At 25.9% G+C, this 12,088-nt stretch overlaps 1 protein-coding gene across 4 annotated transcripts; it reads right to left on the reverse strand.

Annotated features, from left to right (window-relative positions):
* Positions 1-6,028: 6,028 nt before the first annotated feature.
* Positions 6,029-11,208, reverse strand: LOC136080796 (uncharacterized). 4 transcript variants are annotated; one of them, XM_065797970.1, is made up of 8 exons: positions 8,088-11,208; positions 7,533-7,630; positions 7,298-7,428; positions 7,094-7,190; positions 6,809-6,874; positions 6,601-6,685; positions 6,362-6,513; positions 6,029-6,217 (listed from the first exon to the last, which is right to left on the reverse strand). In XM_065797970.1, exons 1-3 carry the CDS (start codon positions 8,208-8,210, stop codon positions 7,329-7,331), a joined length of 321 nt encoding a protein of 106 aa, XP_065654042.1. In that variant the 5' UTR covers positions 8,211-11,208; the 3' UTR covers positions 6,029-6,217; positions 6,362-6,513; positions 6,601-6,685; positions 6,809-6,874; positions 7,094-7,190; positions 7,298-7,328. The 4 variants fall into 4 exon arrangements, with proteins under 4 accessions (XP_065654042.1, XP_065654040.1, XP_065654039.1 ...); XM_065797968.1 differs by having other exon boundaries at positions 6,809-6,878; XM_065797967.1 differs by having other exon boundaries at positions 6,809-6,878; positions 7,094-7,226.
* Positions 11,209-12,088: the final 880 nt, after the last annotated feature.

The following is a 12,088-nucleotide window of genomic DNA, read 5'->3' on the forward strand; positions in this document are numbered from 1 at the left end:
TTAATAGCACTCTTTATGCTGGTTGCACGTGAAACCACGGACTGCAAAAACATAGCACATGCAAATATATTTTTACTTATAAAATATGCCTTGAAGGTAAAATCATCTGAAAAAAAGTTTGCTGAGATTGAAAGTAACCATTTTAGAATATTAAATCACGCTTAACTTGAAAGTTATAACTGACAGACCAGGAACAAATGTACCACTTCGCATCCAGTTTTGCTTTTTATACTTAATAAAAAAAGTTAACTAACCGGTTTTTAATAAAAACCTATTTCAGTTAAATTGATTTTGTACCATGTTACTACAGAGGTAGCCAGTTTCACTAATAAAAAGTCAATTTATTGCAGAAAATTTATAACAAATAAAAAACTGGGTACCAACCCATAGTCTAATCAATCAATCTTTACGGACACACAAAAAAAAATGATCCAAACATTTTTTTTTCTTTTCTTGGTTGTTAATTTGCAAAATGTATCATTTATTTTAATTGGTAAACTGCAAAGAAAATCGAAGAAAATTAGAAGTTATCTTAACTAATATAAAGATTTAATGAAAACCTGGGTTTTTTTTCCCCCGAAAATCCCGCACTTAAAAAGGCAAATGAAGAGTACACGGGAAAAAAACGGCGCATTTCAAAAGTTTTGAGAAAGTATATATTAATCATTTATAATTTTTTTTTTTTCTTTTATTCTTAATTATTATTATTTGCCGTATATTAAAATTTACATGAAATAAATCGTGTTAATAAATAAGAGAGCTGGAGCAAGCAGAAGACATAAACTGTCTTATCATCGAGCCCCATTTACATTGAAAAAATCGTCAGTTTGTATACAAAAATGAAAAGTAGCTAGATACATAATAAGAATTTTACACACGTTAGTTACAATATAAATATTAATATAAAATAAATATTAGAGTTGAAATATAAAGCAATATATCAAAGATTAACAATATAAAAGTATTAAAGTTTTTCAACAAAAAATTAAATAAAAATAAAACTGCAACAAAAGGGAAGTAGTGTCAATAACTATTTTTTAGATAATTTATATTATTTATGTATTCATTTTAAAAGAGATATTTAAAATCAAATTCATTTTGTAATAAGAGACTCTTAGATTCTTTCCTAAATTGTTTTAAAGAGATGTTTTGAATATTATTCTTTTTTTGTAATAAATTTTGAAAAGTGTTTCCATAGAAACGGTCTACGGTATTGGATTTGGTAAGAACTTAGTTTTAAATTAGTTTTTGGTAAAATAAAGTTGTTAATTGAAAATTTAGTAGGATGCTTGTGCGAAATTTCACTAAAGTAAGACTGAATAGGAGAAAGCCCATGTTTTATTTTAAACATGAATTGTAGAACTTAGTGTATATTAAGTTTATAGATACTTAGGGCACCAAGCTTCCTTAAAAGAGGTTCGCAATGAAAAGTTCTGTGTGCACCAAATACAATCCTGCATGCGTGTTTTTGCTTACTATAATTTTTTTTTAATTTACTATAATTAGTACTACCCCATACAATATTACAGTAAGAAATAAAACTATGAATAAATGATGAAAAGTATATTTTTTTCAAGGAAGCAATGTTAAAATATAGTTTAGTTTTATATAATATGGAAATATTTATTGAGATTTTATTTTTTATGTATTTTATATGTGGCTTCCATGACAAATTTTCATCTAGTATTACTCCTAAAAATTAAGGATTGGTTCCCTTTTAATAAATGCTTTATTGATTAAAAGATTAGGTAATTTTCGTTAGTTTTCATATAAAGCAAAGAAGTAAATTGGAAAAAATTATTTCTTAATTAATTTATCTGAAGTTTACACTTTTAATAAAATATTTGTTGCTTTTATTAAAAAAATTTTTTCCTAACTTTATATAAAGACTTTTATAAATGATTAATATATACTTTCTCAATGATTAATATATACTTTCTCAAACTTTTTAAATGTTCTTTTTCCCGTGTACTCTTCAAATTTAAAAAAGTTTGAAATGTACATTTTTTTATTAGTTAGTGCTAACTTGTTTTGGTTTAAAATATCTAAAATACTAAAATTGAAAGTAAGTAAAAACACGTTTCCGCTTCGCGACCCATACCGTACCAGTTCGCATATTTTGAAACCTTACACCAACGCTGGCCAGAATTTCTGACGCGATAGCCACATACAAACGCATACTAACTAATTGCTATGCCAACTTCATCTTTAAAAAAAATAAATGGCGAATGCAAATTCAGATTTTTTAGACAGCAATATTTAAATTTTTTTAATATAAATTGTTCTTTTATAAATAAACGTAGTATGTAGATAATTCGTTTAGTAATTAGTTTTTGTTAGAAAAAAAAAAAGCGAAAGTAAAAACTAATCTTTAAATGTAAACTTGGTTACATAAATAAATGTAAACTTGGTTACTTGGTATAAATTCACATTCAAAAAACTATTTATAGAACCTGGAGATTTTGAAAAAATTTAAAAATTTAAAAATTTAAAAAAAATTTTGCGATTACGATCATTTTTATAAATTTATATTTTAAATCTATTTATATATAAAATTTTAAATCTATTTATATATTAAATATATTAATATCTATTTATATATTAAATTTTAAATCATAAACATTTTTTTAAAGTTAACACAATTACAACAGTCATAAATTTTCTTATAAAAATAATTGGGAGCAAGATATAAAAATCTAAAGATAAAAAAGTTTCTTTAGTAAAAAAATTATTTGAATTAAACTTGCTTTCATTTGAATTGAAACTTGTTTATAACCACCAAATAGCACATGTTATTAAATAACTACAAAATACCAAATAAATAAAAAAATTCACTAAGAAATAAAACAAATTTTTCAATCAATTTCAATTTAATTCAAATTACTTTTATTTTTACAATTAAAAAAGAACTTTTTCGCCATTCAGCAAAATATTAGACATAACAGAAAGAATTCTTTTTATTACATCATTGTTTTGTGAAAGACCATTAGAAAATTCTTTTTGCATATTAGCTGCACATTTACTAAAAATATATTAGGCACTAAAATTCTGCAGCCGTATTCTCATCTCTCCGTTAAGCTTAACGGAGCTTTTGTCTGAAATTTCATTACAATATTTCTAAGTAAAGAAATGACGAAAATTTATATAAATTCGTTAAAACAAAACTTATACCAAAATAAAACATTTATGTTTAAAAAATTATAATTTTAAATAAATTTTTTATTAATGTAATTTAAAAGAAATTTTTGACTAACGCTCCGTTAAGCTTAACGGAGAGATGAGAATACGGCTACTGAACGCTACTGGTAAGTTTTTTAAAATCTGGTTTCAAGCTTGTAGTTGATATTCTAAACAACTCTAAGAAATGTTCACTAGTTAGGTTGGCACGATTCTTTGATTTAACAAATTTCATAATCGAAAATAAAGATTCACATGTATATGTTGAACCAAAAGTTGACATGTTTTATGCTAATCCTGTTTAGTTAAGGATACTTAACTTTGGGAACCATTTTTCAAAAATTTTATGAAATTTTTATTTAAACATTTAATCAATTATAAATTGAATTATAATTGATTAAATGTTTATTTAAACATTTATATCAATTAAAAAAAGGATTTACTAAAAATGCTAATGATGATTTAAGAGCATTCAAATCTTTAAACCTGTTTTAAAAGTTTTCGAATAAGTACGGTGATTTTTACCGGTGTGATTAAATCTTATGATCATCATACTGAATCGTAGGATTAGGATTATGAATCATCTTCTTCATTTGAGAAAATGATTAAAAGTTTTTAAGGTAAGCTTTTTCTCAAATTGAGCAGATTTTTTTTTGAAAAATAAATAGGTCAGATGTATTTTTTTCTTTTCCCTGAAGTGACAAGTTCAGATTTTGTAACTGTAACATTACATCAGTTAAAAATAAAAGATTCACATTGTCAAGGATTTCAAGTGTCTTTTGCTTTTCAATCAAAAAAGATTTAATTGGTTCTAACTGTTATACAAACCTATAAAAAACGTCACTACTTAAAATAACCTCACAGCAAAGTAAAACAACAAATCACTTGGTTTGTCAACAAGATCCGATTCGCTAATAAAATTTTAAAACTTTTTTTGCATCAAATATAATTTACAATCCCCTACACTAATTTAAAAAATTTTTAAAAATTGAAAATGTTTTGTTGCTAAATGTTCTCGATGAATCACAAACTGGAATGAACTTTGGATACGTAGGATTACTTTATGGTAAACTAATCATATATATATATATATATATATATATATATATATATATATATATATATATATATATATATATATATATATATATAATAAGGATCACTTTGTAGTAAACTAATAAACCCAACATATTTTACAGCCATTTTTGGTGCACCATCTATAGAAACACTAACAAGCTTGTTCTTAGAATTGGCTTTCACCAGAACAGTGTTAAAGGCTTTCTTTAAATCAATTCCAAGAATTTTGTTTTTCCGCTCAGCCAAATTTAGCAACTTTTCTTGTTACAAGTACATCTGGTGTTACATGTCTAACAAATACTGCCATTTGAATTTATCTTAAATATCTGTTGAACCAATGTTAAAGTGAATGCTTCACAATTATTTAAGTCATTTAACAAATGCTGTTCAACTTCAACACTAATCTCAGATATTCTTACGTCAAGTTGTATGTCGAGAAATAGGAATATTTGAATACAATCTTTGAATTTTGCTTATATTAGGATCTAAAACTGAGATCACATCTAAAAAATTTTGCTTTACAAACTCTCCATCGTGTAAGTTTGTTTACTTCTTGCAATATTCCAAGCTATAATAAAACTTGCTTCTGTTGTAATATGTGATTCTTTGCTGGAAGATGAAAATTTTTTTAAATTTCTCAGCATGTTTTGTTTAGGTTTTATAGCTTATTTGTTCTAAATAAAAATAACATTTATAATTTGAGCAATATAATCTGACTTAGATAAAGATCAAATGTTTAATTTTTACTGTTTCATAGTCGACGAAAGAGTCCACCTTATATAATATCAGATTTTTTTAACATAAATTTTCAGATATTTATACGAATATAAGATTTTTGGCAATAGCCCGCTAAAAAATGAGGCGTTGATTTGATGTTGATTCAATGTTTCTTGTCAACATTGATTCCATATTGATTTTTTGTCCAAAATGTTAGCCACTTATCAACGTTGATTTGGTGTTTACAAAAAACGTTGATCGAATGTTGCTTTTCAAAGTTTAATCAACAATCATTTTTTCTTGGTGATTCAACACTGATTTTTATAATAGCCGACGGTATTTTGATATCGCTTTTTGATGCATATATCAAAAAAATATATATCAACAGTTTACGAAATATATATATATATATATATATATATATATATATATATATATATATATATATATATATATTTATATATTTAAACAACTTTAAAATGTATTCTACAAAATAGAGTGCTCAATGTTCTTAAAAGAGCTGAGCAATTATAAATTAGTAGGAAATCACTTAAGAAAATTTTTTTTCATTTAACACTGTATTTCATCAATAAAAAGACTCATCAGAAATGCTCTCATCAATAAAAAAACTAAGTATTTCTGATGAGTCTTTTTATTAATGAAACACAGTGTTAAATGAAAAAAAACTTTCTACTGATTTATAATTTATATATATATATATATATATATATATATATATATATATATATATATATATATATATATATATATATATATATATATATATATATATATATGTATATATATATATATATATATATATATATATATATATATATATATATATATATATATATATATATATATATATATATATATATATATATTATGTATGTATATATATATAAAATATTTGTATATAAAATTTAAACATATTGCTCAAATCTTTATTTGTTTTGTAAAAAACAGGCTGTAAATAAAGGATTTAGCAAAAAATTTATTGATAGAGCAATTCAAAGCTAACTCAAAAGAATAATGAAAGAAAGTAGGCACTGCATTAAGTAAGAAAGTTTTTTATTGAATTTAACACAAAATTTACATTTTCAAACAATTTATTTAGCGTTTGCAGCATTGCTCATTTTCAAAACTTTTCGATTGAGTCGTGTTCCTGATTGCCTTAAAAATTTCGAAATGCCTGAATAACATTCGCAAATTTTTGCATCATGATGCTGTCGTATAATCGCATCTAAATCAAAAAATCAAATCAAATTTAAAATAAATCAAACTGCAGAAATTATAGCAAACAGTTACATAAATGACTGACTAGAATAAACAAAATATATTTCCTGTGAAATAAAAAATCTAAAAAAATGCATAAAACCATTCTTACCCACTATCATATGATACAGGGTGTATGTTTTAAATTTATCTTCAATGAACCACCCGAGACATTAAAACAGGCCCCAGCGTCCTCGTTCATCAACAACTTTCCGAAAGCAAAAGCCGATTTATATTACCTCCACAACGACTAAGAGAACTCATCTATTATTAAAAAAATAAAAATTACTTAAGAGTCAGAATACATATTATGTTCATTCTATATGAATGAAATTATCTTAATTTCAATACAAGGATTTTTAAAATTGACTCTTGAATCACTTTTCTCTTTTATCTATTTTTGCCATCCAACTCAACGCAAATCTTTTTTGAAAATCTTTAAAAAAAAATGTAGTAAAATAAACAATATTATTATTATTTATGTAAAATATTTTATAGAAAATTAACCATGAAAAATTACCTAAATGGAAAAAATAAATAAAACTTTTATTTAATTTACCCTGGCAAGACAAATGTCTTTCTTTGCTATCCTCTTTATCCAAAACACAATTTTTAGAGCCATTTTCTACCTAGGTATAGATAAATTATACATACAAAAATTAAATAAAATTTTTAAACATTACATAGTGATTTTTATTTAAACTTGTCAACAAACATATATTTATAAAATATTTGTCAACAAAATTATATTCTATAACATATAGTTCTGATTTCTATTAATTTTTTTACTGCACACGCACACAGATTTTAATTAAAACAAAAGCAACATTAGGACTTTTTTTACCAATATATTTGAAGACAACATCATTTTCCCTTGAGATAGATTAGTTTCTTTCGAGAAGTCATTGTTATTTTCAGCAACTGAAAAGCTTGCTATTTCACTGTGTAAAGGGGAGTTGATATTGATTTAAAAACATCTATAATTTAGTAAAAAAATAAGCATTTTATTTTAACAAACCATTATTTTACTTTTACAAAAATAGTTAACCTGCTATATTTGGAATCACGTTAGATGTTCTTTAGCTATTTGAACTTTCAAAATAGTATCTTCCGTATAGTTCTTCATCACCAACCACAATATCTTCATCACTTTCACAAAATGTCATTGCTGTCTTTCTCCTTTAATATAAACTTTACTTTATAAACAAAAAAAGTGCATGATTTGTGTAATTCTTTATTGCAAAATTTTTTATTTGTTAAAAACTAATTTGAGTAAAATTTACTTTTGCTTTGTCCCTTTTTTCTCTTCGGTGTCAGTTTCAAAATTTGAAGTATCTGCTGCTTTCTCTAAGTGTGACTGAGCTTCTTCATAAACACAAATCTATGTACGTAAAATCATTTATTAATATCTAATGAAGATGTAATTGAAATGTTTGCGGCAAAAGCAGGCCCTATGAGAATGGAGTGCAATTGGTGCACCGCATAAAAATTAATGAATTTTAATGAAAAACCCATGAAAAATAATGAATTTTTTAGTTTTTAAAAAACACTAAAAGTTTAAAAAAAAAACTAAAAACATTGTTAAAAAAACTTTTTTTAATCGTTGGAAATCTTCTTTAAACATTCTAAAGACATTCAGAACATATAATTTAAACAAATGCCCGTTGGAATATTGGATTTAAAATAAGTGATATTAAATGAGACAATAGTCATATTGTAAAGGGGGGCTAAAATAAATTTGCTCCAGCACATGTTTAACTTCTCCAGTGCCCTGGTCAAAACATACAGTTCAATATCTAATTCAATTATTTTACATTTTTTTATAGTAATATGCAAACCTTTAGTGTGTAAAATCCTAGCAGGGTATATCTTCCAATCAGAGGTTGATGCCTGCAAGGTTGTGACAGCTTTACGAATCGCAGCGGAACTTTTAAATGGCAGCCAGAAGCATTTCCCATCATTTTTCATCCAACAAATAGCAATCACTTCCACTTCTTCAATTTTTCCATTTAAAAATTCAACAATGGCAAATGAAATTTCAATATTCTGGTGCAATTTAATTCTAAACAATCTTATATAAGTTACAGAATAAAATTAAAAATACATTAGAGATTAAAAAAAAAAGGAACTTTGTAAAACGCTTTTTAGATTTATTAATGTAAAACGCCAGTGTAAATATTTTATTATTTCTATAAACATACCAGGTATTTGTTTCACACAAAAAATTTATAAATTAAAATGCATTAAACTCACTTTAAATTTGTTCAATGAACTACATATTTGACAAATTTACAACAAATTTTACAAAATTACAAACAAATTTTACAAAATGACACATGCACAGACATTCTTTAAAAATTGATGGTCTGCAAGTATAATCAAAGTTTGTGTTTTTAATTCAAGAAATCAGTGATCACAATATCACAATGTCTAAGCAGAAAAAAAGCATAACCACCTTTTTAAACAGGTATCATCAAGCCTTTCTTCAAAAGTTCTTTTTTTTTCGGAAAAATTCTATTTAGGTTGGCTAATGAATTTACATAACAAACGTCTAAATAAGATGTTTCAAAACAATCAGGAAAAAACTTTCGAACTGAATGACGATTTAGAGCCTTGCATTTTACAAGATCTACAAAAACCTCTTCTACTAAAATAAACCCTTTGCCTTGAATAAAATAAACTCTGTCTCATAGATTTGATGTGATCTTTTTATTTACCACTTAGGCAGAAATTTCTTTACCATTCCTTTCTCTAAGAAAAATATCCAACTTTGTTCTCTCATCTAATTGATTCACTATTTGGGCAACAGTCTGATGTGATTTTCGCACCATTTTTTTAATTCAACCCAAAAAGTTTTCAAAAGGAAAAGCTGATAGATGATCAAGACTCTCCCCAAAGTTAACACAATCATCAGCTAAATGAATCATGCTATGAACATTGTATGTTACCAAGAAAAAACCCCATACAAAATTTGTACTTCTCTGACAAACCATATAAGCAGCTGTTTAGCAAATGCCACTAACAATTCATTTTTGGCCATTTTATTAGAAAGCAGTATGTGCATAGCAATTGAAAAAGAAATAAATAAGTCATAGTTTTATTTATTTTTCCTTTTTAAAACAACAGGTCCAGCATAAAGCAGAATAATCGAAACTCTGTTGCTTTCCACTTCTCAAGTTCATTTAAAGAGCGTGGTCTACGTTGAAAATTGGATGGTGTATAACTTCGTAAATTTATGAGTTCATTTGAAATACTGTCTTTAACAGATTGACTTATTCTAATACATCGGGGACCTTTACACCAGTTTATTAGAAGTTTTTTAACTACTCCAAGACATATAAGATGCATATAGTCTAATGGGAATCCAGTTACCATTGGGAAATTTAACTGAACAAGTAGAGAAAGACTCTCAAGTTGGTGACCTTCTTTATAAAAATTATTTTTAAAAGCCATGTCAGTACAAAGTAAAGTAGTCGTTTCCAATAATCTTACACCATGTTTTTGTGTGCCAACTGCCATACATCTTTCACAGCTATGATAGCCACTATGCCCTATAATGCATTTAACAAATGCTCTTGCAGACGCATCACAAACAAAAGCCTTAATAGTTACCAGCAGCTGTTTATACCCATTAGTTTGCAATTTTTTCATTTCAAGAATAAAATCTTTAAAGTACTCATCCAAATTGTTTGGTTTTCCCTGACCATGCCAAATTGCAACAGAATAGGATCCTTTTCTGTTAATTGTAACTAGTATAGGCCAAATGGAAGTCTTTTTACTATTGTACATAGGTGCACCATCAATACTTACAATTAGATCAAGCTTTTCCTTATTTCAGACTGTTGATATGTAATAATCAATTGCACTTTTAACTTCAAGATATATATAATCGCCTCCACTGACATATAGAACATTAACTTTTTAAAGAGATTTTTGTAATGTCTGCCAGCATTTCGATATAGATGGAGTAAATTTATTTAAGTGAAATAAAAGTGCATTTAAAGCATCATCTTTTATACAGTATTTTAATGATCACTCATATAAAAAATCTTTTGCTGAAGTTAGAGTATCAATACTACTGTACAAACTATTTTTAAATGCAATGTCATCAACATCACAATAATTAGATTCAACTTTACTTAAACAAAATTTATTTTCTGGCGAAGTAATTGAAAACATCAATATATCACTGTGCACATCTTCAGAAACTTCAAAAATCTTTTGAATGTCTAAATCTAGATGAACGCAATTCCCTATACCAACAATGTTGCACTCTTCAAGAAGATATTTTATTCTTTTTTCAATATTTCATTTTTCTTTCATAAATTCTCTCATATATAGGCTTCTGTCATATTTAGGCATTATTATCTTTATTTTATTACATCACAAAAGAAAAAAAAATAAAGGCATTATTATTCTTATACAGAAAAAATCAATTTAAATTGCATTTTGTACTATATGATTTAAGTTTGCAGTCAGAAATTATCAGGCAAATACTTGCCGCCATTAATAATTTGCTATGATAATAGTAATGTTATTATAATAAGCATTAATAAGCCAAATTGCTGCTAAGTTGTGACTTTTTCATGTTAAATTGTTAAAATATTTATATTAAGATGTTCTATTATTCTCAAATAGTTAAAGAACTACCCTAATTTCATTAGGATAATCTTTATTCAAGAACTGAAAAAATAATTACTTAATAAAATATATGTTTTTCAATAAAGTTTATATTCATTTCTACCGCATAATACAATTAAAATTTGAACAAACGTTTTATAACCACCAAAAATAACAAAAAATTCCAGCAGAAAATGCTCATCAAATTACTGTTAGTAAACGGCTCGATAAATTTGTTTTTTGTCAACAGTAAATCAACGAACGCTCAGTGTTTGTAAATAAACGTTGATTTGCTGTTGATAACATTGCTGTTGTTACAACATCCATTTAAGGTTGATCGCCGTTGATCGCAAATGCCAACGCAAAATCAACGTTGATCAACATCAAATCAACGCTTCATTTTTGGGAGGGAGGGTGTGTTAAACCACCACCTCCATCAAATCAACGCTTCATTTTTGGGAGGGAGGGTGTGTTAAACCACCACCTCCATACCCACCTTAACATAAAAATAAACCTTACAAAAAATTACAATAAATTTTTGTGAATGATAATTACCAATTTTACAAAAAAGACACTCGTCGATAGAAAAAATAATCATTTTTTATTTGGTTAAAGTGGTGGTTTGATACCCTCTCTAGCCCCCGGATACAATCGGTGGGTAGAAGCTATTATAAATTTGTAGCGCATAAGTGTTACAGACCTACCTTTTAATACCAAGCAATAGACATTTAGATAAGAACTCACAAATTTTAGCAATTTAGGTGAAAGAAAACTAAATTTTGACCACAATTTCTTCAACAAATCCATATATTAGAAATTTACTACTAGAAACAATGTAACTTTTTGTATAATTGTTCAATTTTGATAATATTTCCTTTAAAACACTGTGCTGAAGGGCTTTCTATTGATATATAACATTCTAGTATTTTATGAATTTAAAATTTAATGTCACGTACTATATTATGAGCAAGTTTTATAAATTAAACACATAGGTTTATTTTCTTTTTCAATAAATCCGTACTTTTGTGTCTAATCAAGATAAAATAATTTTTAGTTTTTATCTCATTGGGATTATTTCTTTTTAGCGTTGCTTTTTCAAGAGTTTATAATCCAAACTTGCAACAATAAATTATGAAACTTTCTTTAAAAAAAAATATCTCTTAAAGCAAGTTTCTTTAAATTTATTCTTTATAAAGAATAAATCTATTACAAAATAGAA

This window comes from Hydra vulgaris, chromosome 05 (assembly GCF_038396675.1).
Source record: "Hydra vulgaris chromosome 05, alternate assembly HydraT2T_AEP".
NCBI lineage: Eukaryota > Metazoa > Cnidaria > Hydrozoa > Anthoathecata > Hydridae > Hydra > Hydra vulgaris.

What these genes read in the sequence shown, in the direction of transcription:
- LOC136080796 (XM_065797970.1), bottom strand. Translation starts at nt 8,210, where the DNA reads ATGATGGGAAATGCTTCTGGCTGCCATTTAAAAGTTCCGCTGCGATTC. An exon ending in TAGGATTTTACACACTAAAG is followed by an intron (nt 7,631 to 8,087) that starts GTTTGCATATTA and finishes TTACGTACATAG; the next exon opens with ATTTGTGTTTATGAAGAAGC. An exon ending in AAAAAAGGGACAAAGCAAAA is followed by an intron (nt 7,429 to 7,532) that starts GTAAATTTTACT and finishes TTTATATTAAAG; the next exon opens with GAGAAAGACAGCAATGACAT.